General features: G+C 37.1%; 2 protein-coding genes across 6 annotated transcripts in view; one reads left to right on the forward strand and one right to left on the reverse strand.

Moving 5' to 3' along the window:
• The window catches only part of PRELID3A (PRELI domain containing 3A), a 51,661-nt gene that overhangs the window by 24,869 nt on the left and 2,099 nt on the right, over nucleotides 1–24,693 (forward strand). The window contains exon 6 of one of the 3 annotated variants that reach the window (XR_006414363.1): nucleotides 18,089–18,277. Coding sequence is in view for 1 of the 3 variants with exons in the window: in XM_044426585.1 (XP_044282520.1) it covers nucleotides 18,089–18,121 (33 nt within the window). In the remaining 2 variants the exon portion in view is untranslated. Of the gene's footprint in view, nucleotides 1–3,866; nucleotides 4,500–18,088; nucleotides 20,301–24,693 lie in introns of those variants that run through there. The other 2 variants (XR_006414364.1, XM_044426585.1) reach the window with 2 other exon arrangements.
• Nucleotides 1–24,693, reverse strand: part of SPIRE1 (spire type actin nucleation factor 1) — an 83,944-nt gene that overhangs the window by 5,286 nt on the left and 53,965 nt on the right. For all 3 annotated transcript variants that reach the window (XM_044426580.1, XM_044426579.1, XM_044426581.1), the window contains 6 exons: nucleotides 15,028–15,191; nucleotides 13,196–13,286; nucleotides 12,379–12,521; nucleotides 2,262–2,399; nucleotides 1,173–1,243; nucleotides 335–362 (listed from right to left, as the gene is read on the reverse strand). In XM_044426580.1, coding sequence (XP_044282515.1) covers nucleotides 335–362; nucleotides 1,173–1,243; nucleotides 2,262–2,399; nucleotides 12,379–12,521; nucleotides 13,196–13,286; nucleotides 15,028–15,191 — 635 coding nt within the window. The remainder of the gene's footprint in view (nucleotides 1–334; nucleotides 363–1,172; nucleotides 1,244–2,261; nucleotides 2,400–12,378; nucleotides 12,522–13,195; nucleotides 13,287–15,027; nucleotides 15,192–24,693) is intronic.

Here is a 24,693-nt window from a genome sequence, read left to right on the forward strand (position 1 = left end):
ACTGTTACAATGAAACTGTATGAATTGTTTTACGGGCTAATACAATATATTGCTAGTGGTATCAGTCCAAAGTATGTGAACTGTAGAGACAGCAAAGCACTATGGCTACATAGCCTCCATCTGTTCACAGTGCAAATTTCTCCAGGAATGCCACAAAATAAATATTGCAAACATCAGCAGAATAGTAAGGTGAATGCACATGTACTGATGCATATGTATGACAACCGTTGGATTCAAAGGACAGGAATTTTTTGTCCTTTTTGTTTTACTGCTTTTGGATGGATTAAACTATTGATTTTATGAAGAGGAAAGATTTATTGGTTTCTTAACTTACCTTTTTACAGCACTGTGAGCATACAGGCCTGTAAAGGAAAGAAGAGATACATGGCTTACTCAGTTGAAAGCAGTATTATTATGCATCTCTCTTCAAAATTGCACTACATGCTTTTCATTAAATAGCTTAAAAAGCCACACAGTATTTTTTAAAAAAATTAACTGTTTGTTTCATCTTTAACTTAAATACCACAAACTCAGGGACATGTCAGAAAAAAGATTGATATTACTGATGGGATCCAAAGGATTCTGGACACATTGCCTGGATCTTGCTCAATCTCCTGTTCTGAATGCATCTTCCTGTACTGCAACAAAGACTCCTCCAGAGATTTGCCCAATGTTTGGTTTGGAGGGAAAGATGGGGGACATGAGAAGCCATGCTTGACATGCTTCTATAAGAAGTCCCACAGATATTGGCTATTTTATGGAGATCAGAAACTGAATGAGTGAGAACTTAAAATTAACATTAGGTCCACGAGCTCTGTTCTGCAGCAGTATTCTATAACTTAATGTTATGCTAGAGGTGCAGATTTTAGATTTAAATGGGAGTTAACAAGAAAGGCACATAAACATTCAGGTCCATTATAGAAGTCAGTCTAATACTTAAAAAAACCTTAGAGGTCTTATTTTGGAACAATTTCTATCTGTGTGCTGGCCTAAGAGACATGGAATTCAAGGTCTGGTTTTTCTCAACATGCAAAACCTTGACCTGTTCAAATCACAGTATCTTTAACTCTCAAATACAACTACTTTTCCTCCTTCAATTAATGCATTTGTTGAAAACAAAAAAATGAAACAGTGCTCTATCCAGGTTTCTAACGCTCCAGACAAAGACTTACCTTTTACAAAACTGACACGTATAGGACCAGGTGAAGAAAGAAAACCTCCTTGTTCGGCAACAAAAACAGAGCTACAAAAATTAAGAATGGCAAATAGCATTAGGAGCTCTTACTGTAAATCTCTTCCTCAGTAAAGATGAACTGCCTGAAGTTGAAATTTGATAGATTTAATCAGTAACCTAATCTATTAAAACTGGGAATTTTCCTATTCTTCATAAGATACAGGAAATGGTTAACATTCCTTCACTAATGCAGGTTTTTTTTCTAGTTCAGGTAATTTGACTGTGCAGTCCTAAAAGCATGTAACTCCCATTGAGTTAGCTGAATTGTATCCATTGTTGCACCTTGCTGAATTCTGCTGGAGTTGACAGGAGGAGATGGCATGGCTATTTTTGCTGTTCTCTCTGTACCTCTACAGTCCCCTGTCCTTTAAAAAAAAGATGTTTCAGAGGGTCAAGAGATCTTAAAGAATTGGAAGGTGGTCTGGGAGGTTGAAAAGGGGAGAAGGAGATAGCAAAATTAAACATCCTGCCCTCTTTCTCCAGCAGGAAGCCTCCACTGGATCCCATTTCCCTATGTGTATGGAAGAAATCCATTTGCAAAGCAGCAAGTCAGATATCAACTGTACTCATTTATTTATTATTGTTGAATTTATAATCCGCTCAATCAATAGTCCAGCAGGTCTCTCTAAGTGGAGTTACAAAGCACATGAAAACAAAACAAACCCTAGGTTTACACCTTGAAGCATTTCATCATTCTCAATATTCTTCTAAGAGGCAAATACTACCTTTTAATTTTAACTACCTGCTTATATATACAAAAGAATGGTGTAAGTGCATGAAAAAGTTAACTAATTTAGCATGCAATTCTACAAGTTTCAACAGAAAAAAAAACTCAGCTGACTGGAAAAAGTTATAGAGCTTTTTTCTAAGCAAAGGATTGCACCCTTAATTGGTTTAATTAACTAACTGATTTAAGTGCTTGGGGATATTCAAACTTGCAATTTTAGAAACTCTAGTAACGTTTGATTGAATTTATTCTTCACAGTCTGCTATCAGTTCTCTGGAAAATCAGTGCAATTACACATACCTTTCCTTTCTTGAGGGCAGTATAGACATCTTTATACTGTTGGTACTTCTCTAGCTCAGCCTTGACCAACACTTGACGGATATGCATTACTTCTTCCACAGTGAGAGCCAGGCATTCCACTGGGTAACAAAACTCCTCCTGAAAGGAAAAATCCTCTGTTAATATGTATGCATATTATGCATATTATCGCCCAGTCACCAGCTTAGAAAGTCAGCCACCTGGTTAGTAATTTGAGGGAAGATTTCACCAGAGTATTTCCTGATCGATAGGCATCACACATTTCAATATATGAGTTTGGATGTGTAACCAAAGACAGTATCCACTAAAAATCTACTGTTGTCTCTTAAGTTAATTACTATTTTATGAACATCACATTGTAATTGTAGGTTGATGCAGAAATATGCAAAACAATGTCACCTGCCTCTGAAAATACAGGTGCTCCTTTGTTCTGAAATTTCTTTGACATGCTGTGATGCCTAGAACAGCTTGAGAAATGATTAGTAGCCCGATTCAAAAGAGGTCTGTATTCTGTGGTACCATATACAAACACTGTCATACACAGATTTAATTTATCCCTATAGAATGTTAAAACAATGACAGTTTAGATCCCTTTATAGTTCTGTTATAGGAGAAGTATTAATCCCAAAATGGGGCTTTTGGGACAGAAATTAATATTAGGCACTACCAGCAGAACTATTTTTTGATAGTAAAACTCAGTAGCATATTAGATCATCAGTACTGCTGGTACCACAGAATAAAACTGCATATTCCCAATTATAATTCAGATTTGTTACTGACATCTAGCTGAAAGACAGAAATTCTAAGAATGTTATGCCATATCTTATTTATGGAATATGGTGTGTTCACCCTAATTTTACCTTGTCAAGGGAGGATCACAAGGCAAGACTGAGGTTGAGAGATCACTGTTTGTTACAGGACAACCAGTGATCCACAGTTGAGCCAAGACTTCAATCTAGGTTCAATATTATTATTTTACAGGAAAAATGGTAGGGAATCTCACTGTGAATGAAAGCATAATGCTGCAAAATTCAGTTAAATGACTGAAGTTTAAAATTTCAATTAATTTATTTCATTTGATATAGTTTTAGGATGATTCTGTCTTTTAGTTAGAAAGGAAAGGAAACAATCATTTATGATGCAGGCCTAGCACAAATGAGCATATAGGAGATATATTTTTTTTAAAGAACAGCTGTCTTACCTATCTAAAAATGGGACAAGCACAGAAACTTCATCCTGCTTAAGGTGCTCACAAAAATCTAAAATTTGGTTAAATCTGGCTTTGTAATCATTATCTTATTCATCCTTACTGAAAATTCCTTGATTTCTAGTGAGCCAAAATTCACTGGGGCTTGTTTTGAGGAATACTTTGCTTCAAAATAAATAAAATACAAGGTTTATATTCTTAGATTTATGTTCTTACCAGTGGCAGAGGAAGAATTCAACTCTTCAGGTTTTTATCCTTTATTGATCTATTTTATTTGGATGGTGCTTTTATAGTGTTTATTTTTACCATATATTGATGCATTAATTACTTTAGAGTGTTTTTATTTTTAGTGGATTGAATCCTGAATTATTATTTTGCAGATAGATGGCATCCTTCTCTGCTTGGAGAAGAAGGTGTAATCCAGTGGCAATTTCCTCTGGAGGAAGAGACAGTGTGGAGAGTTTTTATTACTTTCCCCTTCTCCTGAAAACATTAGGTTCAGGGAGTTTCTTGACTGTCTAGGGCAGATTTTTCATGGGGGCTGAAGAAAAAGAAATGGGGAAAAATGCCTCCTGTTGCTTCCAGCACGAGATGTCTCATCAATTATTTCTATTTATAAGGGTAGAATATGATTATGAAATATGAATGTGATTATGAATATGACTATAGAAATGTAATCGCAGCAGACATTGGATCAACTTGTGTCTGCCCAGCTGTAAATGGCTTACAATCAACTTATTTGGTGGACTACTGTCTCCACATGAACATTCTCACCAGCTGTTTAAGTTATCAGAGGTCTTGCAAGTTCTGCCGCCAAGAAAACTATGTCTGACTACGGTAACATGCCAACCTCCCAAGAGATTGGATTGGTCTCACCACTGATAACTTACACATTGGTGTTTTAAAATATTTTTAAACATTCTGTTAGACTTTTTATTTGTTTTAATTCTGGTTTCATAACTTTAATTGGTATTGTAATATAAAATGTTGTGGCGGTCTTTTGAGGGCTGAAATTTTGTAATTATTTTAAGAAATGAATAATTTATCACAAAGGGGTTGGATATGTGGGGGCACTCATGCCACCTGTGGTTTACTTCCATGCATTCATGTCCCCATTCACCAAGAACAGTCTACCGACATTTCCCATTTTTCTTTTAACAGACTCAATTGCTACACTCTTTTGACCCTCCTCCTGCTTCAAAAGGAGTTTGCCATGCTTGTAAAAGTGAGAAATGCAAGTCTGAGAAACACAAAACCAAAGTCTACCTGGGCGTGCTAAATTAACTGAGCAATTATTTTGAACTTTTTTTTTTAAAGCAAACCCAACTGAATTCAGTGGAAATATGTATATATGGGCAGAATCCAGCACTGCCACTCCACTCACACAACTAACAAAGTCCTGGCATAGCAACCAGTAATACAAGGATGGAAGCTGGAAGGCTACATGCCCCTGGCTTCTGCAGTACTGAAATTTGCAGTGGCAAAAAATGAGTGGTTTTGAACAAGCTAAAATCTGATCTTTTTACTACTCGGTAGTAATTTTTGGTGGAAAACATACAATTGCCAATGAATAGACAAGCACAGTGTTAGCAGGTATATGATTGGGGGGAGTATTTAAAGTGCTCCTGGGGCCCTACAAATTTGCCCCACCCTTGCTCTACAACAATGCCAATAACATATACTGATCTGGCAAATTTTCTGGGGAAACATTTTGTGCCAGCATGCACAATTTAGTATTGTGCTAGAAGTCACTTATGCTTATACTACACGACTGGTATAAGTAAATCAGCAACACTAGATACTGCCCTATCATTTTATTACATTGTTCCCAGCTTTCAACCAATGATCTCAGGGTGGTATACACAGCTCTTTCCCACTTGTTTCATCCTTGTGTGATTGACTAGCCTTGTATAACTGATTGATTAGCGACTGCCCAAAGGTTAGCTAGTGGGGATAATGAATCAGTGAAAAACTGAATGGTCAAGGGTTGTAGCTCAGTAGTAAAGCTCATGTGTCAAATAGAGGAGGTCTTGGTTCGGTCCCTGGCACCTCTCAGTAAGTCTGGAAAAACCTTTGCCTGAAACATGGGACAGCCACTGCCGGGCACCATTGACAGTGTCTGTATTGCCTAGTCTGAAAGTCTATAGCACAGCATCTCTGTTTTTTTCTATGCAAGTATTTTAGGATGATGCCCTTAGGGTTAATCCACTATTTTATTTTTAGGAATACTTCAAAGACTACTTTAAGTAACCTACAATGTTAATTACTAAATGACACAATATTTAAAAATATTTCTACTGTACCAATCCACTCTGCAGTTCCCTGTCAGGTATATGCAGTGACAAACCCAACTTTTTGCCATATAATGCATAGAACAATTATGCTATCACTCTTCAGCTGAGACTTTTATTCTAATAGTATTTACTGAAATTCTTCTGTTGGCTATCATCACTGACTGCAATCAAATCATGAATAAATGCGTATTTTATTACATTGCTCTCTACATATTACACTGGCATTTGTCAACAGGCTCATTTGTCTAACTGGTAAGTAAAAATATGTCAAATATGTCTTCTTGGTTCTTTCTTGAAGATATTAAATTGTTCTGTCATTGTTTTCTACTACAGTAGATTATGAAAAATATATTTTTGTCATAAAAGTAGCTTTTATTAAAACACAAATAAACAAGAGGAAAGTCTATGTTTAAATGTTAATATTTTCATTTTTACACAAACTTACACAAGGACAAACAAACTGTAATGCAACATTAAATAAATAAAAGCCATATATAGTGAAATAAAATTTGAGATGTTGACATGAGAATCCATACTAGCTGAAAAATTTCATTGAATCAAAGTCATGATGTAATTTGGCTAAGGTTTATTAAAAGTAACATTTAGCATTACTAACTCCATACATAATTCACCCCATTGTTATGAGGATTACATGCAATTGAGGATAAAGTACTGCCTAAGATTATTTCCAGTTCTTGCATCCAGTGGAATTCAGCCAATTACTATTGAAATCCATTTTTTTTTTTTTTGCTGGATTGAAATCCTATTAATTTTGAAGAAAATTTGGTATAAGCATTAACAATTACAATTTTAAAATGGCATTTAATTTATTAGCTATGTCTGGATTCCTAGACCACTGCACAACCTAGACCAAGAAGGGAAATTATGTATATTGGGATGTTAATTGGAAAAAGGTCACAAAGTGCTTGAAGGGAAAGAGAGAGGGAGTAAGTGGTTATCATGAGATTCTGACAATATTTTTTGTTTCATAAAACTTCCTCCAATAGTCCCAGCTGGGACTCTCTGGGCAGTATACATCCATCAACAATTGTATACAAAAATATACAATAGTGTAGTAAAATTATTAAAAACAAACAATACCAATGAAACTTCCACTTAATATTTTACAAAATTTAACCTCAGTCAGTGTAGTGGTTAATTCAAAGAGTGGTTTCATTTGAACAATCAACTAAAGTTAAACTTATTACAATGCTATTTAATTGACTATTAAATTATCTAAAAGATAGAGCTGTTTTTATCTGGCACCAAAATTATTGTAAGGAAGAGGTGAGCTTCTCCAGAGAGCTGGTTCCAGAGATAGGGTGCAATCTTCAAGAAGGCCCTTCCATTCGCCATTCCTTTAACCTCCTATTCACACATCTGTTGAAGCAGGTCTGTGCTTTTAGCCCTATCCCTGGCTGTACCTAAAAATATTTCAGGTGCCCTTAATCAGCTCTTTGGCTCCTAGCTATTTAATTATAATCCTATGTTAATTCTACTCAACACATTGTAATTTATTGCAACTTATCCCATGCATTTAAAAGAGTTTCTAAACCAGCATAAGCATCTGTAATGCCTCCTGCACAGTACCTGTGCAAATGCATAGGCATTGCACCGCAGCAACATTATCCCTTTGCACAAGCTTTATTAATGTAGACAGGCTCTGCTCAGGAGAAATTCCTGTGAACTGTGCCTTGAGCCCTTTTCCCTACCACCAACCAGATATATTTATTTATTAAAACATTTTTATGCCGCCCTCAGGGTGGCTTACAACAACTAAGTTAAATAACATTTTAAAATGTTATATACAGGTAACAGCAGTGTATGTTTAAGCGTGTTCTACTTTTTTCCTAAATATCCAGTGAATTTAATCTTTACTGAGGATGGGCATTTCAATATGTAATGTTTCATAGGATTTTAGTAAATATAGAGGTTGGAGCCCAGACTCATGCTACTGCTAGAGCTATCTCAGGATCAAACTCTGCCCTTTATTTCATTCATGCAAAGTTTCCCTGGAAAATTCCTTTAAGTGTATGTTTCCAGGGATCAAAAGGACTTTAGGTCTGTGTACATATGGGGTGTTTCTAGTCCATCCTTTTCCATGCTCCCGCAGTGCTGAGTCAGTGGGCTAAGATCCTTGCTGATGCTATTGCACTGATGCAGTGTTTGGCTAAAATGCCAAAGCTAAGCACTGAGAGCTTGGTGTAGCATCTTAATGGATTGGACTGACAATGTCTCAGAGAATCCTATACTCCTATATTACCATCTCAGGAGAATTAATACAGGGATAACTTGTATTTAATAAAATATAATAAGTAATAATAATTAATAGATGAAGGTCCTGATCTGATAAAATTCTAGCGTTGTATCCAATGTCGGCACTGTGTTAGTGTGGTTTCTACTGCTTGCAGAAACCAAGTCCAATGCTTTAATTCTGCTTGTACAAGCCTATTAGTCTTACATTGTAAATGGATTTAAGGTACGTCCAAATACTTTTATCTCTTGCAACTCAATTTCATTGGAAAAATGTACCAATTAGTTTCTGGAGAAAACCAGGCATTCAGATATAGTTAAATTCTCATGGTCAAAATATCTCTTAAACATTTTTGAGTTACAAATATTGCTTTACACTTGGATGCACAACACAATTTATAAACTTCTTCATTTCGTCAAAGTGGAGATAAAGGTGGGTTTAAATACATTTTTAAATCTGCTGAACTGGCTTTCTACTAGATTCTCTCTTTAAGCTCTACAGACTCTGAAAGTTCTTTCCTTGATCATCTTTTATGTTGCATTTTTTAGTTTGCTGTCCTTTCAGATGTAATTTCTGCTTCCTAGCAGACTGATTAGAGGTTCTACACATGCACACAGAAGTCCTACAGATGATGAAATCAATTTCAATCAGTATCCATCAACAACCTAAGCTTTTAAATCTAGCTGCAGCTTAAGAAGCACTCCCCCTTCTTGATGAGAAAGACTGATAGGATTTATAAAGCTAGCAGCATAAAGCAAACCTTTGAGGGTTTCCACTTGTTGTTATAAGCTCGCTCACATAGATAATATATAGTCCTTGCCACCCCAAACAGGGATGCTTCAAAAGGATGGGAGCTAAGCTGAGAGGCTGTATGTATGGTTGCAAAAAGTGTTTTGAGCATCTTCCTTGGAAAGACACCTGTTTTCCTGGGAACCTGAACAACAGACAGGAAGTAGAAAAGGGAATGCTGAATAAAAATTAAATGCTTGTCTAGTACTTTGGATTATGTAACTGAAGCTTCAGTAATAATTTCCTCAGCAAGCTAGGAAGCCAATTCAATAAAGCCATAGCACACTACATTGGACAATTTCCCTGCAAATTCTGAAAAATAAAATAATCTTCTGTTCAGTGAAAGTAAGAAGAATTTAAAGCTGGGGTTTCTTTCACCTTGGGAAACAACTGGCATCATTGGAACAGAAGAAAAACAATGAAGTCCATCAGTCCTGAGGGAAGGGATAAATATGAATGATGTTAAATTCAAGGTAGGTAGTATTTTGAGTTTCGTTCTTATTTTGAGCAGCTCTAGTCACAGAACTGTAGTGTTAAAGCTGTATTTTAGACATAGATAGTGTAGCATTTAACAATGTCAGATGGCACTGAAATATTCAATGTTTTAATAACTTTGTATGTTTCCAAATGGATTGTTCCTAGACATACACACACACACACACACAAAAGCTTAGCCATTCAATTTTCCCTTCGATGGATTTTCGTGGTAAAATTAAAGGGAAAATGCAGTAGGAACATATGGGAAGTTTACAAATGGAAGATGTTATATGGCTCCCCTGTAAAATTATATGAATGAAACAGAGATTGCACAATAAACCTGGAATTACCTTTCTTAGCTTTTCTTGACATTTCATAATATTTCCAGGTATTTCCTCTAAGAGGCACTATTGCACAACAGATAAATATTTACTTATGAACAAACACTATAATTGTTTGCTTTTCTCACATTGCCTTCTTGTATAGTACGAGTCATACTCAAGAGCAGAAATGTATGCAGAGTGTGTCTTAATACCTGCAGTCTAATATAACTAAATGTAAAAGTCAATATATGTGCTGCTTTGTGATGTACATACCAAATAAACTTATTCAGATGTTCTTGCTGTTGTGATGTGCCACCAAGTATTCTCTGACTTATGATGACCCTATGAATGATAGCCCTCCAAAATGTCCTATTCACAATAGCCCTGACAAGCTCTTGTAAATTCAAGGGTTTGGCTTCCTTTATGGCAGGCGTCTCAAACTCGCGGCCCGCGAGCCAATTGCCAGGATGGGCAGGGCACGGGGGAAGGGCCCTGCGGCCTTCAAAGCACCGGCGGCGCCCGGGCCGGCCGCGGGATGAGTGGCCCACCACCACCGTGGTGGTGGAATACTTGATGCAGCCCAGCTTCACCCAGACTCTACTTCCAGCGGCCCCCAGGTAAGTTGAGTTTGAGACCCCTGCTTTATGGAATTGATCCATCTCATATTTGGTCTTCCTTTTCTTCTGCTGCTTTCCCTTACACACAAGTATGAATTTTCTTATCCAAACATGTGCATGCACACACACATGAAACAGGAAACTATCTTTTCACTCTATACATGAAGAAGCACAATGACAAGGTTTAGAAGAAACTATCCAATGGCATACATGAATTTTAAGATATTTATATATGCTGCTTTCATTCAGAATTCATCATCCCGATTATTTTTTTAACAATTTTCTCTTTTTGGATTAGGTCATATATAGGATTGGTTTGATTACTGTAATTATCTCTGAAAGGAATTGTCCTAGAAGAATACCCAGACGCCCTGCTGCTAGGCTGCCAAGGCAAAGTATAGGACCATATCACATTAATCTTGCCTGATTTGCACTAGTTAACCTGTTTGTTCCCAGGCAAAATTTATGGAGCTGGTTTAACTTCTAAATTTCTAAACTGTTTGTGACTTGCATACCTAGAGGGCTTCTTCTAAATGTCCTGTTCCCATGCATTCTGTTCAGTGTCCGTGCCTCAAACCAAATAGAGGCTTTGTAGACATATATTAGGATGTATGACAATTGTAGCACTGTAAACAATTGTTTCTGTTGATTTTTTTCTTCAAGTTAGGCCTATCATGCCCAGACATTATATGAATGCAGACACCAGGGTAAATCTTGGCCTTCCTGAAACTTTTGGCTAAATTGGAGCTTGCATTTTTTTTTATTCCAGGGATTTTATTACTTTCTACATTTTGACTAATTGTTAGGGACATTTGTGTGTCCAGCTAGTTGGTTTGTTGCTCATGCTGCTTTGGCTTTTTGTTGTTTTATTTCTTGTAGTTCGCTATGTTGCAGCTTGATTTATATCTTGTAACTGCCTTGTAAACCACTTCTGAATATTGCTGAACTTGTGAACCCTTAAATGAAACAATACTAAATCCCAACAATAAAACAAAATGAAATATTACTGTACCATCTAAAAATAATTGCTGCAAGTCTCGTATGTGTATTCTAATTTTTTTCCTCAGTACATTGAATGAACTCTTTATCTCACATGTACAAAACGACTGCTCTCCTAAGCCAATTCTTGGAAAATAATTCCCATTGTATTGTACTCTACATACTGCACTGACAAATGAGCTTAAGGTTGTTGAAATGCCATTCACCTAGGATCTAAAGCTGCACTCAAGTTACAGTCATATGACAAAAAGCCATTTGGGAAGAGGCTGTACCCTCTCAGTATTAGTGAAGTGTATTACTTAGTACAAGCTAACCTCAACACCTCAAAGAACTGGCATGCAAAACACAGCATCTTGAGCCAAGGAGAAATTAGATGGCTTCTCTTTAATGCTAATCAATGCCACTCAAGTGACTTAAAGAGCTGGCAAGTTGCCCTATTGCCCTATTTTACTCTGTTTCAATTCTAAGTGATACTTTAGGGCCCTTTTAAGAGAAAGTAAATTTGGATATCTTATGAAATTGCAAAGCATTCCAAACATTGAGCCAGTCTCAAAACAGACATTTTGTCTTCCCAGACAACTTGCGTACTGTCAGAGAACTGCTTTCAGTTAAAGCCTACTAACTGAATGTGCTATATTTTCTTTCCAAGAACAACCTTTTGTGTGTGTGTTCTCAGTTGATTCAATATAGTAAGGTGATCACATGCTGCTTGGCACTCTTTAATGAAAGTAATTTCAAACATGTGGGAGGAAAAAAAAATCTCACAGCCTCAATATTAGATTAAAATGCTACAAAACTAAAGTATTAATTTCATTTTAATTTGGAAAATGCCTATTTAAGAGCTCATATTTGGAAACATTTCTTTTGTAAGTGTATTTAAATTGGAATTTAATTAATTCTTAATCACAACACTACAATTTCAAATCATAAAGTTCAGAGCTGTCTCATTTTGGAGTTTCTATCTAATCTGTTAGAGACAAAGCTCAAATGTTGATCCAAATTATAATACAGGTTGAGGTGATATTGCATCTGGGGATTCATCACAGCACTATTTTTAGAATTCCTGTTTCTCTCCATGTTACTGTGGAGTTTCTTTATCCCTTGAACCAATGCTGAAAATGATCTCTCATACTACTTACAAGTGATCTGGAGCTCTGCTTTGTAGGGGGCAAGAACTGTCGTACATTAGTTGGTGTCTCTTTTTCAATGGAATGTCGCCTCTGAGGTGGTTGTCTCCTCTCTGGCTGTGGTGTAGATGATATTGGCAAGAATTTTGGAGGCACTATAAATTTAATCAACATAAATCAGGTGCTAATAATGAGACATTTTCATTTAAAAGCAAAATTAAAGATATTAAAGGAATAGAATGCAGATAAATGAACATTATTATTCTAGTGAGAGTGTTGTGATACTCCTACAAATGATGTGCACCAAATAGTGAGTGTACTTTTTCATACTCTGGTAAAACAGGTTAAACTATCATGCATATTTATAATGATGTGAATTACCTTGTTAAGTAAAACTGTTTCCTATTAAAGAGAATTGATTGATGTAGTACTTCCTTTTCCAAGCCAAAATAAATAATCATTTCTGTTTATAAAACCACATCAAACTCAAGAAGTTTCCAAGTCAAAATCTAGTTACTTCTATATTCAATGTGTGTGTGTGTGTATGCGAAAGTTTGTTCACAGTCTAGTAAACCATTTAGTACAGGCTTACTCAAAGCAAAATTATACTGTGACTTCTCCTCACTACATCTGTATCACTAGATTTTAAGTCTCCAGTACTTACCTTATGATTTCACAGCCATTTTTCCTTTAACCTCCCTCCAGACTATACTCCATGGACATAAGTAATTCCCTTTAACTAAATAAGTTGGCGATCCTTGTTTGAATCATCTGGCTCAAAAGATATACCCAAGCACAAGCATCAATGTTTTCAGTTCAGATTTCTTACCCTTTTTCCCAGATGTGGTATCTGGAAGTGTATCTTCCATTTGAGAAGGAGAGATACTACTACTGCTGGCTGATTTGCGTACAGACTCTTCCTAAAAATAAAAATTAAGGGATTTAGAAATCTTGACAATCTGTGGCATCTGCCCAGTTAAAAACCATTAAAAACCATTTATTAAAAAAATAAAGTGCTTTATTCAGGAAGTTATATGTGGAAAAATGCTACTGAAATTGTACTGTTCCTTGCAAATTCTCTGAAATTTGAATTTTTGATCACACAGAATATGCAACAATACATACTTCCTGCCTGTATGTGCCCCATTTCTCTTCATGGTTGGCTGTCTAGGCTGCTGCTTCACAAGTTATGGTGTGAAGTGCTGCATGGCTAAATGAAGGTTGCAACCATATGCCATTTTGATTTAAATAATTTCCCTAAAAGTAAGAGTGGCAGCAATCTCACCCAATCAGGCACCATCTGTTAGGGTATGGAGCACACAGGAGTCATAAAAGAGTCATGTAATTGGCTGAAGTTACTCTGGAGGAAAGTATATAAATTAAAATAGTGCATACCTGAATTCTCAGCTGGTGCAGTGTTTATTTCTTAGTGCACTGTGGCTTTTGAACAGTGCTTCTTCTGTGGCATTGTCTTAGGACCTCTGAACAGCTGCCATATTGCAAGGCCTCAGACCTCCATTCAGAGGACTAGTGCTAATGGCACTACTGCCTTTATTCCTTATACCAAGAGCCTGAGAAGAATTTCCAAATATAGTTGGAAAATACTCAACCTCAATTGATGATTAGAAGGTGAGGCCACTTTGAACATGTGACTAATTAACAAACAATCCCTAGTGCACATAACCCACTTTATCATGCAGCAGTTGCAGCTGCCTATTTTTTCAGAGGCAGTGTGTCTATGCACACCAGTTGTCGTAGAATTTGCACAGAGGAGTGCTGTTGCACGAGTATTCTGCTTGTGGGATCCTGCAGGCAGCTGATTTGCCACTGTGTGAAAAGAATGCTGGACTAGATGAACCATTGGTCTGATCTAGCATAGCTATTCCTATATTATTTTCTCCTCAAACAGTTTTAGTGGTTGGCCATGCATACAATAAGTACTGGTGTCAAGTCACTACCATTTCATTTGTAGGCAGTTGGACGCTAACATATTATTTTATGGCACATCTAGCCACTTGCCACACATAGTTATTTTTCTGGGAAATGATTCATTCAAATAATGTTTGTTCTTCAAATGTCAGTCCCCTATGTATACCTGTTCAGAGGCAGGTTTAAATGTTTGCACTGGTGTATTAGTTTAGCACCATGATTTACAATATCCTGGTACTGCAAGTCTGTCAGGCCTGGCTTCTATACAAACAAGAGTGGGGGAGATACAGCCAGCTTGACTTGGACATTTTATATGCGCTTCTGCTGATACAGAAAGATTTCTTGTTTGATGCAGCTGATTACCCTGAAATTACCTCTGTAGTGCACTATAGCTAGATGGCTGGCACACAGGCTGGGTCAGCATTTGACCCCTTAAGTCATCACTTCAGAGAATGCTTTAAGGCTTGCATGCTGACCAAGATTCTGGGCAGCCGAACTTATGTACTTAGACTTGGTGCACAATATATTAGTTTTGGATTGTTAGTCTTAAAATGTGGCCAGTGGGCTGACTTAGATAATCTTGTGTTTTATCATGATTCATTTGTTAAGTGATTTATTCAGGAAATAGATTATAAAATATTATTATGTCCAGCTCTTAAAGTTTAAGCAATGACTTAGCAAGTATTAGTAAAACTTGAAGGAGCTCACAGAAAATGCTGCCTGATACCTTACCTCTGAATCTGAGCTGTCTAGTTCAGCCAGAGTTGGAGCTTTCAACAGTCTCTTTCGTTGCAATTTAGTAGCACCAACAGCATTCAACTTTGCTTCAGTTGCCAGGCTCCCATTTGCTACGCAGCTTTCTGACAGTTTCTTGGAGGCCTCTGGTGTGGATACGTCTAAAACAAAAATATAGAAATGCTTGTAATGGCAAATTAGAAAACAGCAGGGATGAGTCACTTATAAGATGTCCAATTAGAAAATTATTACATGAGTTCCAAAACTGTGAGAGCTTTAAACAAGGTAGACATTGGTGCATAATACTGATGTGACAGAAAAATATTAGTGGAATTGAAGTGGTAAGAAAACATGTGACTTTCACAAAGGTACCTTCAAAATGATCTAATAGAATTATATATTTATTGTATTTCTAGCAGATAGCACTAAACACAAATTCACTAAAATTAACGGAATATTAAGACATGTAGAACAACTTGGTCTACCTGGAATTTTTTGCTCTTTAAGATCAATGATGAAGTGCCCTCTCAGTTACACTATGCAATTCTAGAGCTCCCTTTCTAATGTCTGCTAGATCCCAACTCTGCCATCTTTCAGAAGATAAGTAAATACTTGCTTAAAGAGGCTGCACATCCCATACAAATACCTGACTGTATGGAGAGCTTTATTTGGACTGGCATCCCTTAAATATATGTTTTAAGGTGGTTTTACTTTATAATAGTGTATTGGTATATGGTAATAATAAGTAGGTCTCAGTTTCCTAGTTTATTAGAAAAATAACAGCTATAATAATCAAGTCAAGATATTTGGGACAAGGCCCCATTGATAGATAGAATCTTGGTAGAACATGTTTAAAGCTAATTATGTGGGTAAGCTGTTCAATAAATATTTGTTCCAGAAAAAATAGCTGTAAGATTAATAGTGGTTTGAGTAATAGGGAAGTTCTTTAACTAAAATGAAAGAAAGGCATAGTTTAATTTTTAGGGCATTTTAATTTTTCTCTGCCACTAAATTGTACCTTAATATCCTACTGTTCTAGTTACTATATGTTGCAGCTATGTGGATCTAGAGATTTACATCTTGTCATAACTTTACAGAACCAATTCTTTTAAAAGCCTTGTTTCATCACTAGCACATTCAGTTAGACAGGAATGGATAATCTAGTGCAAGAAGTTAACAGTGGAGTATGATTTATTACCAGAATTTGCTAGATTGCTAGCCAATTATCACACAAAAAATAAAATGGTAAAACAAATACTCAAAAATAAAATCTTCTAATTTGCTGCCACTGAGAACCTGGAAAAAAATCAAAATTATGTTTTCTTACAATGGCACTATTGTTACAAGAATGACCATGACACACAATAAAACACAGAATAATCACAAGATCATTTTTCTGTTTCTCTGACATTCTTAGATGAGAAATATAGAAATACTTTTGTGGACTTAATTAATAGAGAATCTGGTGCATTCTTTATTTCACTGCACATTTGGTAAAGAGCCACAAGTTATCTGTATTTAGAAGAGCACTGAATATTTATTTGTTATCTTCTTGCAGTCAAACATGTGTATCTAAAGTACAGACAAACTCCACTGACTAAAGCTGCATCTTAATCCTAATCCTAATATTAGGATGATTGTTGTTGTTAGTCACGAAGTCATATCCGACTCATCATGACCCCATGGACAACATTCCTCCAGGCCTTCCTGTCCTCCACCATCCCCCAGAGTCCATCCAAGCTCACACCAACTGCTTCAGTGACTCCATCCAGCCACCTCATTTTCTGCCGGCCCCTTCTTCTTTTGCCATCTATTGTTCCCAGCATTAGGCTCTTCTCCAGTGAGTCCTTCCCTCTCATTATGTGGCCAAAGTATTTGGGTTTCATCTTCAGTATCTGGCCTTCTAAAGAGCAGTCAGGGTTGATCTCCTCTAGCACTGACCGGTTTGATCGCCTTGCGGTCCAAGGGACTCGCAGGAGTCTCCGCCACCACCACAACTCAAAGGCATCAATCCTTTGGCGCTCAGCCTTCCTTATGGTCCAACTTTCACAGCCATACATTGCAAATGGGAAAACCATAGCCTTGACTATATGCACTTTTGTTGGCAGGATGGTGTCTCTGCTTTTTAGTATGCTGTCTAGATTTGCCATAGCTTTCTTCCCAAGGAGCAAGCGTCTCTTAATTTCTTGGCTGCAGTTCCCATATGCGGTGATCTTGGAGCCCAGGAAAATAAAATCTGTCACTACCTCCATTTCTTCCCCATCTATTTGCCATGAAGTAAGAGGACCCGATGCCATGATCTTAGTTTTCTTAATGTTGAGTTTCAAGCCAACTTTTGCATTCTCCTCCTTCACCCGCACCATCAATGAAATCATCTTTATCTTTTTAAAATGTATTGTAAACTTTTGTTCCCAGAGGAAAATGCCATGATATTCAATTGACCAAGCAAAATATTTCTGAATCTTTCAGCATGAAAAATGCAGGCTTCAGTTTTAGAGGTGAATAATCAGTAATACTATATTTTCATACTGACTGAAAAATTCCACACAGAACTACAAAAGGAACATTGCCAATATGCTGATTAGCAACTGGAAACTGTTAGAATCCACCTTATATTTATTGATCAAAATTTTGCTTAAAATAAAAATCTCAATGGAATAACAACAGTGGAAAAGGCATAGTCTTCATTTCTATTAGTTTCCCATCCCTACTGCTATTACTCCAGACATGCTTAGACATGCTTAATAAAACTCTATTCTAGATGCCCCAGTCATGAGAAACTAGTTTGGTGGTCACAAGGAATATATTTTATCAACAGTGTCACTTTTCTTTGATATGCCTTTTCTGAAAATGTCTGCCAACCTCCTTGGCTGCTTACATTTTGTCACATTGCCAAATCTTAGTTAAGCAAGATATTTGGAGAATATCTTCTAAGGCTTATAGCTTTATATTGCAGGCTTTTAGCTGCAGGTTGCTGTGAGGGATCTGTGAAAAATCTGTTGAAGTGTAATGTTGTTTTAGAATTTATTTTATTTGTTGCATTCTCTTTTTATTGCAGGTAGTCTTGCATGGTCTGCCAGAGAAACAATAATATATTCAATGCGATAGCAAAACCGAAATAAGCTTAACTAAAGAAAACTATGCCTGATAAGTTTGACACTGATCTAAAAGCTGGCTTATACTACAATGGCTGCTTCATCAAAACAGAAAAGTACTTCAATGCTTTTTCAGAAGAAATGTAAAGAAGGTAAATGATCATTGTCTTTACCTGAGCATTTATATAGAAAGTGTGGGGTTTCAAGATGACCAGAATGAAAATCATTAATCATAACTGGTGTCATTAGTCATGACTGCCATGTGTTAGGGACAAAGGGAACATTCATAATGAAATTACTGTTCTGGCTTTGTAAATACAACTTTAACAGTACATAAACAAATACAGAGTACTGACTTCTGTCTTAAAGTCAGAATCAAGTTCCTTTTGTTCAGAAGGAAGCATCTAGCTCCTAATAATTGAGCTGCACCTACTAGGCTGAAGAGAGACATTTGGGGTAACATTACAGTACAGAAAATGCTCCATTATGTCATGATAGTCTTGCTGCTATGAAGACGCTATTTAGATTTCAGGCATCAAAATGCCTTAAGTTGGCCATGGCCCTGGTGGCAGTAGCATCTTCTTTAACAAAGCAGACAGCACGATGAACTGCTGTCCCAAGGTGGAGACAAAATAATACAAGTTAAGGAATTTTTACATTACTTCTATATTTTACTGGGTGGAGTATTTGATCACAAAGTGGCTTTTAAGGGTTTTTTTCTCTTTTGGTTGATTGGTAGGTAGATAGGTAAACTGTTAAGTTCTTCAATATATATTAAGTATGCATTAATTTGGTCAGACAAACAGAGAAGACAGCAGCTAATAACCTCTGTCGTCAGTCAATAATGTCAAGGCAAACAGTAGCTTGGCTGAACCCTATGCATCCAAGATTAAAACAACAAGAAGAAGAAAACCACAATCAAGTACTATCTCTCTTTACCAAAAAGTACTGGGTTGCATGACCTAACAGTACAATTCCATAAATGTTTTCAGTTGGTATTAATGACTAATACTAAAATAGAAAGCAAAAGAATACAAAACCAAAATTGAATATATCCTTTCAGTTCAGAGGGTTAAGCCCAATACTAAATAAGCAATTGCCCTTGTGCTCCTTCCCCATGACTCCAAATTGATTCTAGATGTTTCCCCAACTTTCTGGAGCATACAGGGAGGAGGAAAAATCTCTTCCATCATTCATTTCTATTCTACTGGCAGATGGCCAGGGTTGGACACCACCCAATCACTATGGCTACCAAATGAATACAGAACATAAATTACATATGAATACAAGCAAGCATGTAACCATATGCTGTTTGCATTCAAGCCTAGCTTTCACGGATACACAGCTGGAAATTCAGACATTATCTAGTAAGCTGTTTGCAAAGAAGTATATGCAATCTGGGAAGGCCAGAAAATAAAAGTCTCTGGGTCGATGCAGATCACCCCATTTACACTTCAAAAACAAGGCAGTTTAAATAAGAATAATGTGAAATGTGTATTTATTTTCAAGATCCTTGTGTGGCTAGGCTTGACAAGAAAAAATCAGAATTATATACTGAAGCAAGCCAATTTTACACCTTGGGTTATGAAACTGACTTTTTTCAAGAGACTTGAAGGAACCAGATTACTCATTAAAGACAAACAGAAAACAAAATAACTGAAATATATGATAGAAGATGAGTGAATAAGGAAAAACCTTAGCAATTTTACAAGTAAAACATAGTCCCAGGGATTCAAGGTCGTCCATGAGATCACCCCAATGAGGACTACGTTGGGAACCCATCAAGGCCAGACACATTGGAACGGTGTAGAAAGAATTCTTAGTTAAGATCCTCGCCAATGTAAGTTTCCTGAAGAGAAGTTCCATGCAAGTGCAGAGCCCAAGAATAAGAACCACAGTGCTGAATTTGCGTGTAATTGGTTATCCAAAACAAAAATGGAAATTTCTGTATCTTTGCATTGATACTGTAACGGGAAAGGAGAAAGCTTGCTGCACTCCCTTTCCATATACAGCTGATTATCTTGGAAAGATAGTTATTATGGACTGCTAATTAATCCATTTTGGAATTTTGCTCCACACATGCATGGATCACACGTATGTGTGATCCACAGAGACCACAAAGAATTATTCTATTTTGATAAGCCTGTCTAGGCATACAATCACATTATCAACATGTGATTTTGGGGAATGAGCTAGTTAATCAGGATTTTAAATCACAAACATGAAGGCCTGGAATCCAGCAGGCATGTATTGGATGGTGCTGAGCTGATATGCACAGCATTAGAGACCTAGAATTTCTGGAAATTTTGAAGCCATGCTGTAAAAGTTGTTTTACATTTTGGGGGGGGGGGGGGGGGGAACAGGAGGATTGCAATTTTGGAAAAAATAGAAAAATAAGCAATACTTTCATTTTTTATGTGCTCTTTACATATGTAACTCATTTTGTCACTTTAAGTTATCCTTCTTCAAACTAGTGCCCTCCTGATATTCTGGACTTCAGTTCCAGCTACCCTCAGGCAGCAAGACCAGTGGTCAGGAATGCGGGAGGGTATCAGGTTGGGGAGGGCTGTTTAAGAAACATGTGGAACTTGTTTTTTTAATAAAATTTTGAAAATCCTTTTAAAAGTAAACATTTAAAAGTAAATTTACAAAAGTAAAATTTTAATTTGTGAATTTATACATCATCACCTGAATTTATTTATTTACAGGTTTTTGTATCCTGCTGTTTAGTTTCTCAGGGTGGTGATAGCATAAATAAATAAGCATCACACATATGAATCACAAATAATATATAAAATAAGTATTAAAAACAATGCTAACATTTAAAATGTTGGGAAAATAAAAAGGTTTTGGCCTGGTGCCAACATGAAAAAAGCGCCAGAGCCCATTCCAATAGCTGGAGCATCACCACAGAGAAGGCCCTTCTCCAGGTAGCCACTCTTCTGATGCCCTTCAAAGAGGGTTCCCGAAGAAGACCTTCCACTCCAGATCTCAGAGGCTGGGCAGGTATATATGGAAGGAGGCATGCCTTCAAATATTTAGGCCCCAAGCCGTTTAGGGCTTTATAAGACATAACTAGAACCTTAAATTGGGCCCAGGCTTCAACTGGAAGCCAGTGCAGATGGTACAGGACTGGCGCTGTGTGTGCATATCTGCCATCCCTTGCTAGCATCCTGGCTGCTCTGTTCTGAACCAAATGGAGTATCTGGACCATCTTCAAGGGCGACCCCACGCGGAGCGCATTACAATAGTCCAGTTGTATTTAAACATCAGGTATTCCAACCAACTTGGCACACAGGAAGTGTGAACCTCCCTGAGGGGGGAGTCAAGGCTTTTGAAAAAGGAAGGGAGGAAGAAGTTGTTTCAGTTTGGAATCTACTCTTTGTATAGGCAGAAACTGATCTTTCATACTGGGGGAACTGTTATCTTGAGTGATGCTACTTGTTAACAATTTCACAAGAAATACACTGTAACAGCACAAAACCCCTCAAGCTCCAACTGAAGGATTGCATTTTAAAAGCATTCCATTTTGATATACTAGGAAAGTAAAAGGCAACCGCAATAGGAGTCAGGCTACTAAATTTATTTTAAGAGATTCTAGCAGAATAGCTTTATTAAAATCTTTGGCAGTGGGTCTATAGAATGATGCCTCAAAGTTAATAAAAAATAGGTGGAGTAACACACATGCTGCTACATTGCATCTGGTGGCAGTGGATTTTTCCCCCCACAAGAGAGCTTTAAATTAAACTTTGCTAACTGACATTGCATCATCTAAACAAAACAAGCTTAGAAATACCGTACTCCATAGAACAAAACCCAACCTGTCAAGAATCCAGTTGTCTTCCGTATTATCACATGCTAATTCTATTCACATGTTGGGAAACTGAGCGGACTTGGAAGATCCCAAAATGTCAATCAGTAAAAGATACATTAGATTAATAATTTAATACAGAGTTTAAAAATAGTTATGGAGGGAATTTACAGAGAGGATCATTTTTTCCTATTGCTTCATTATTTCCAGACATTTTAATCTCTAGTCTTTCTATAAAGCTATTCTTATGATATAGTTTTTAGAAATCATTTCAGTGGAAGTAAAGGCTGGATAACAATATATGAATACTCTGTCTTAAATTTTAAAGCAAAATATTTCATAATACAAAATTGTTCAATTTTTCAGGAAAAAAGCAAAAGATGTGCTTAGGAAAAATAACAACAACAGACATTTATTTCCCCCAAACACTTCCATTGTTCTTCCAGGTCTTCACAATTCTAGTCCTAATTCTGGATTAGGAACAGGCCTTCATAAAGCTTCTGAAGCATAGTTCTATCCAGGGTCCAAAAGAGTCTGGTTACCCTGCATAGCCAGACTTGACTCTGCCTTGCCTTTCTAGTAAGAGCAAGAGCTTCAATCAGCTTCAGTGAAGCCAAGCAGGAAAGGTCACATTTCTCCAGTCAGAGCTTTGGTTTGGGATCCAATTGTGTCAAGGGCAGTGCCCCCCATCATCAGACTTAGGAGTCCAGAGGAGCTAGGTCCTGAGGCCTGAAAGATCCCCCATTTAGGTGTAGTCTCTGCTCCTGTTGGTTAGCAGAGAAATTAGTGATGCTTCAGCTGGGCAGCATGCTGCACTGGAGGATGGACTGGACAGTCCAGTACAGGATTAGAGATCACAAAGTTGGAGGGAACGTTTTTTCTTAGATAATAACCTCAAGTTCATGGATCAAACACTAAGGCAGGATTCTAGGTTAGGTATCAAGTCCCCCTGTTATTGCAAATAACAAATGATAATTAATATTTGTTAATAACAATTTGTTGTTGTTATCGAGATTGGAGTATCTATAGTAGTGGCTATATTTTTGGCCATCAGACCGTTCTCATTTGAAGTTAATTAAGGGTTAATTGATTCAATTAAGTAACTTAATTCTAGGAACTGTGCATTGATTATTATGCTTGCTTAATCCCTTTAATTTCCACAATCTGCTTCCTCTGGCTTCCCTTTTGGTATACAAAGGGCTAAGAGTTATCATTTCCTCTGAAAATAAGAGATCCCCTGTGAGAAGTTTGTTAAATTATTAATTACTGAACCTTCCTTGCTGATCTGAATGTCACATTAAAGTAGTCTATCTGAACCATCTGAAAATCAATTGAACTGGCTGCAGCTTCAAAGTGGGGATATATTTCATCTACAACTTCCATGGGAGTGAATTTCTGATTAGGTTAGAGGAAAAAGGAGGGTTCCAATAATAGCTAGGGAAGCACTCAACTCATATAAAATATTAATAGCTATGTATCAAATAAAATAGAATCTTATGGATTTCACTTATACCAGTCTCCTTTACTGGAAGACCTCAAGTGTAAAGTGTGGCTCTCTGCCCCTCTCTCATTCATTCATCCTGCCCTGTTTTTTCTGTAGTAGCTGCTCAGTCTTATAGCGACTTTCTAGCCTTGCCTTGTTGTTTTCTTTAGTGCTGGGTTGGCTGCTGTAAGTGTAATACCATAGGAAGTTTCAGTGGTGAGCAGACAGGAGACCTGCCACATTTCAGCTATAGGCTGATGGTGTCTAGTTAAGTCTCATACACAAAAATTAGTATGTTAGTGGTGTGGAAAAAGGTGAGACCATCATCTGTAAAGGGCCTGCCCCAAAGCAGCCTCAGTGGTAATATCTAGAGTCAATATAACTTCTCCTTCAAAATTAGTGAAAATGAATGACTTAAGCATGTGCCTTTTAAATTATAAAACAGCACTTGCAGAAGGCCAACATTTGTATCTCCCCAGCTGCCAAAACTGGGTAGAAATCAATTAAGATCAACATCTAAAAATGTCAAACAAAAAACCACAAGCAAGCTTGATCAATGTAGGCAATCTCCTCATAAATATTCCTCATGCTTCTCTCCACCAGGTTACCCAAATGCACATTTTAACAATACACATTCATGCAAATAAAGTACTCAGTGCTGTGCTTCAGGTGGTGAAACTGGAATCCAGACCATCTGGGAGAGAACAAGCATGGTAGCAAAGGCTTATAACTTCTCCCTCCTGGTTAGTACTGCTTGTGGCTTGCAGAGCGACCAACAGTCTTGAGAAAGGGAAATAGAGCTATTATCTCTCCCTCATTTTGTAGCTACTCACAAGTTTTCATAAAACATCAATTTTGTCTTGCTAGCAAGAATGGGCGCCTGTTGGAATGTTTGGTACACTATGAGGAGCATGAGGAGATTTGGTTCTCTTTCCTAAATGTGTCTTTTATAGGTTATAATTTCTACATCTGTGCTTTTAAATAAACCAAGTGTATTACAGTTTGGTGGGAAAATGTTATAAACCTTCAAAGTTATTGCCTGGCAGGTGGAGATCTGATGCCCAGTTCTGATTCAATACTGGGGATGTACAGAACACTGCACCAAATGTGTTGGGAGTGAGAAGGGTAGCTACTTTGGGCACTTGTTCTAAAGAACTGCTGACTTGATTCAGAAGAATCAGAATCGGAATATGAAGCAGATCTAAGGGACTTGGGGATGGCCATGCCAAGATACTGAGATGAGGAAGGAAGACATGTTTATCTCAAGGCCAGAT

The sequence above is a fragment of the Varanus komodoensis genome, unplaced genomic scaffold (genome assembly GCF_004798865.1).
Source record: "Varanus komodoensis strain SLA01 unplaced genomic scaffold, ASM479886v1 scaffold17, whole genome shotgun sequence".
Classification (NCBI taxonomy): Eukaryota; Metazoa; Chordata; class Lepidosauria; order Squamata; family Varanidae; genus Varanus; species Varanus komodoensis.